Genomic DNA, 5101 nt, shown 5'->3' on the forward strand with positions numbered 1-5101 from the left:
AATCAAATTCAAAAAAAAATCCACTAACATAACTCATAGAAATCATATAACTAACAATTTGATAAATACATTTATTTGCTTTTTGGCATTCCATATATTTTACTCTCACTATAAGTATTATTTACCAAATAAAATTGCTTAAATTTTATTTATAATAGAATTAAGTATCATTTATAAAAATTTATACTAATATATGATGTAAATATTCATTTTGATATAATTAATAACTATTTTTTTATTAATTATATGTTATTATTAATACTCTTATATTTTAATTTCATTAATTAAATCTGTGTATAAATATTATCAATTTTTAATTATATGAAATAAGCATTTGTTTTATAAGCATACCAAATTGCCAGCTAAAAAATGAAAGTAACTCTTATATTATCTTAGTGTTGTTTGATTTTACATCACACATGTTATCACTCTTATGTCTTGATGTAAAATGTGAGCTGTCTAGTGATTCTATCAAATAAATTTAATTCAAATAATTGAATAAAATGTGTAAATATTGTAAATTCTTTAATATCATGATTAGGATTGACTCAAAGGTAAAGTAATTAAAGCTTACCATTTAGACCTATCAGGAAAAACAATTGTTCTTAGTATTTATAAAATAAACAAAGGCATGAGACATTGATAAAAAAAGCTACATATGATAGCAAAAAGGATAAATATATTTAGACAATGTTCGAGAAGATATTTTAACTAGTTTTTAATTTTTTTAATTAATTGAAAATGTCATTTGATTGTTCAATGAAAAAAATTAGTAACTTTCAATATTTTTAAATGTTATTTGAATAAACATTTTTTGAAATACGAGTTTCTATTTTTTATATTTTATTTTACTTTTATCCTTGATATATTTATTATTTCCTTTATTATCTTTTTAAAATAAATTATAATTTAATTTTTTCTTTTATTTTACATTTTACAACTGTTTCAACAACTAATTTTATCACACATTTATAATTTAATAAATTAAATTTTCGGTTTCTTATTATACTCTTCCGCTACTAGTTAACTTTTTAGCTTAAGTTAAATTAATTATTCAATTATTTTTATCAAACATAATCTTAAAAGTAATTTCTTTTAAAACAAATTATTCTAAATCTCACTCAGTCACCGTTAAATCTAGCCGGTGTTGAATTCCAACCTATACAAAAGAAGGGTGTGGGTGATTCCATTCGAACACAAGACAACAACAACAAATCTTAAGTTGGCTTTCTTCTCTTTTGTTCGACCGTGTCACGTGCGAGAACAATGAGAATTGCCATTTTCCACTCCCTATCTAAACCTTTGAATCTTATTCGATTCAATTTCATCACGACTTAAATACCATCGCATGTTCATTCATTGATGGTCATGTTCTTCCCTTAAACCTTCTTCAAAAAGTCAAAATTGAAAACCTTTCTCTCTCTTAACTCCTTCTCGTCATCGCCCCAAAGCTTCTCAACAACATGACGGGTACCTCAGTCTGTTTTATCTCATTTATTTGGATTTCAAACTTCATAGATAATAGAAAATAAGATATCGGTTTTCTTTCAATCATTGATTTTCCGTGTTATTAGTTTCGTGTTTTGTTTTTTTGTTTTTAATTGAGTCATTAAGATTTAAGGGAAACCGGTATGCAGATTTTTTTCATGTTTATTTATATTTCTCGCCCTGTGTAGTTTTGATTGTTCTCAAATGTTTGGCCTTTAGCGAGGTTTGTATGTATGTATGGCTGAGAGGTGCTATCTGCTGTTTCGGTTGGTTTATGTATATTGCTAGGATGCTTTTACGTTACCATCGATGTTTTGACTATGTTTGGATAAAAGTTGGGAAAGTAAGTTTATGAATTCTAATGCATAATTGGGAATTGCACAATATGAAGCAATAAGAAATTGTTACACTTTAGGAGTAAAAATACTTTTGAACTCTCTCAACTAAAATCCAAACATTCGCGAAATAGTGTAAAAGATACATTCAATTATATTTGGTGGTAAAATAAGGATCAGGGCACCAATGACAGGCTAGGACTAGTGGACTGCGAATCTAGAGTCATTCAAGGACAGTTTTACTTAGTTGCAGCTACTCATCTAGCCCCCCTGGATGTTAGAGGATCCCCCTCAGGAGAGTTGTCCACATAGCAAGATTTTAGTGGCTTTAGGGGAAATCTAGTTGCCATCCAAAGGGAAATGAGAGTTCATTTTAGATCCTCGATGACTTGTGTAAATCCACATTGTCAAGTTGCTGTTCAATTAATTAATAAATAAATAGTCCAATTTGAGAACCAATTGTAATATATCACATGGAATTTGATTTTTAACTGAGTCCAATGGCGTTTTATAATCCATGTACCCGATCTTAGCCAGTGGGATAAGGCTAGTGCCTGTGTTGTTGAAAACCAATTGTATGTTCATTTACTATCATGAAAATCTAAAGAGGATGCTTCAAATTTCAGATAATGAAGAACCGATGATCGTACCTGGATCGATGTCTGAATTAGCGTTTAATAAATATAAGCGATGGCAATGGTGGTGTCTTGTGACACTTAGCATAGCCTTTCTTATAGTTGGCCAATCTGCTGCTGTTATCCTTGGAAGATTTTATTATGATCAGGGTGGAAATAGTAAATGGATGGCTACTCTAGTTCAAACTGCTGCCTTCCCGATCTTGTTCATTCCATTATTTACAATTCCTTCACCTCCAGAGGCTTCAACTTCTGCTTCACCTCCCATCAAAATTATTCTTTTGATATATTTTGGTCTTGGAGTCTTAATTGCTGCTGACAATATGATGTACTCCACTGGACTCTTATACCTCTCGGCTTCTACCTATTCGCTGATTTGTGCATCACAGTTAGCTTTTAATGCAGTTTTCTCATATTTTATCAATTCTCAAAAGTTCACTGCCTTGATTATAAACTCTACAGTGGTTCTCACTTTATCTGCTGCACTCCTTGCTGTTAACGAAGACACAGATGAACCATCTGGTTTCTCCAAGGGAAAGTACATTATTGGTTTCCTATGTACCCTTGGAGCTTCTGCAGTGTACTCTCTTTTGCTTTCCCTCATGCAGCTGACCTTTGAGAAGGTTCTGAAGAAGGAAACATTTTCTGTTGTTTTGGAAATGCAAATCTACACATCATTCGTTGCCTCTGGTGCTTCTGTCATAGGCCTATTTGCAAGTGGGGAATGGCGTACTTTGCATGGAGAAATGGAGGGTTTTCAGAAAGGATATGTTGCTTATGTTATGACTTTGGTTTGGACTTCAATAGCCTGGCAGGTATGCTCTGTTGGTGTTGTTGGCTTGATCTTCCTAGTGTCTTCTCTCTACTCCAATGTTATAAGCACAGTTTCTTTAGCCGTAACTCCTATTGCTGCTGTTATAGTTTTTCATGATAAGATGAATGGGGTGAAGATAATTTCTATGCTTTTGGCTCTATGGGGTTTTGCCTCTTATATTTATCAGAATTATCTTGATGATTCAAAGACAAGACATGCACAAGCTGCTACTAAGTCCCAAAATGATTCTTCATGTTGAGAATATTCAATTTGGTCATACCTTTGTCGAAGTTTCCTTTTTTCTTTTTAGATTTAAATCCTTCAGTACACCATTTGCTAGCTTTAGATTTTATTTTTCCTTCAGTCTCACTGAACTTGTGAGGTAGTATAGTTATGAAGTTATTGGTCATTCTAGATTATTGTTCTCTCATTTAAGAAATGAAAAGTTTATTGGTGTCTCGGACTGGTTGGAACTTGGAAGTCTCCGATCTTCGTATTCCAAATGTATTTTTATGGCTTTTGTGAATTGTAATAAGTTGAATAATCTCTGTATGATTAGTGGAAGTCTTAAGATTGATATAAGTTTTCTTTGCAATTTTTTTCATTATTAATTTAATTTAATCCTCTTTCAATGTCAAACTTCTTTATGCTATCATATCCAATTGAATTGCTAAAAATACTTGAGTTTCACTTTAACAACTACAGACTACAGATTATGAAGCCCACCTCTTTTTGATGATGCGGCCAACTAATAAAGAACATTGTCCTGGCAGTTGTTCAATCTAGTTACAACTTTCAACCATTCATAAGAAAATTACCAATGAATATCACCACACTCACATGTATAATAAATTATGAATTTATTTATCTTTTCCCTTTTCAATTTCATTAATGATCGCGAGCTCTTGTTTTTCTCGCTAAAGTGAATTATTCACTTAATTCATTTCAAATTTAGTTATTTTTCTTTTTCTATGGGTTTTTCCTCCTTTGCCTTCCAGAATACATGAACAAGGCTGTAAAATAAGAAAATAATTGTAATCTTAATTTAATTTCGTTATTATTCATATTTTCTTGCTTCTCAATATCAATAAGGTTACAGCAAAACTATTGTTTGCATTAGCCCTGTTTAATTAGCAATTTCAACCCAGTTCATGGGGGGAAATATAAGTACAAAACTTAAATGTAGTTCTTTTAAGTGTTGGTTTTGAGAAGTGGAGTTTCACACCCGTAATTTTGTGTAAATAATATTAGAGAAAAGGATTATGCATTCCCAATGTAAAAATATTCATTTAATCATAACACATCACATATATGATAAATATGTTGGCTTCTAAAATAAGAGAAAAAAAATTATACATTAACAATATAAAAAGTTTTACATAGTTATCCAATCATAACTCACAATGTATGGTAAGTTTATTAAATTTTAAAGTAATTATCTTAAAGTAATTTAAACGGTGATTTATAATTAGATGATCATGTAAAATTATTTTGCATTATCAATACATAAGCATTAAACTCTTAAAATAATTATTTTAAAGTAATTCAAAGGTGATTTGTGATTAAATGATAGTATAAAATTATTTTACATTGTCAATATATAAACATTAAACTTGCATTATTATATTAGAGGTTAGCATAAAATATTAATGCGTAACTTTAACTTTATTTTTAATTAGAGAACAATGTTAAAAGTACTTAAAATTTTGCGTGCGTTTTGTCCTAAATGAAAATATTTTGGTACTAACATTATATTGGTATAAGTGAAATTGAGTTTGAATTTTTTAAATAAAATCTTAAATTTGAGTTTTTAGATGAAAAAAATAATT

The 5101-nt window shown here is 29.9% G+C and overlaps 1 protein-coding gene across 1 annotated transcript; it reads left to right on the forward strand.

Moving 5' to 3' along the window:
- Window positions 1-1160: 1160 nt before the first annotated feature.
- On the forward strand, window positions 1161-3873 carry LOC114425135 (probable purine permease 11). Its single transcript, XM_028391921.1, has 2 exons — window positions 1161-1470; window positions 2450-3873. Exons 1-2 carry the CDS (start codon window positions 1464-1466, stop codon window positions 3529-3531), a joined length of 1089 nt encoding a protein of 362 aa, XP_028247722.1. The 5' UTR covers window positions 1161-1463; the 3' UTR covers window positions 3532-3873.
- The last annotated feature ends 1228 nt before the right edge of the window (window positions 3874-5101 follow it).

The sequence above is a fragment of the Glycine soja genome, chromosome 9 (assembly GCF_004193775.1).
Source record: "Glycine soja cultivar W05 chromosome 9, ASM419377v2, whole genome shotgun sequence".
NCBI classification, from domain to species: Eukaryota; Viridiplantae; Streptophyta; class Magnoliopsida; order Fabales; family Fabaceae; genus Glycine; species Glycine soja.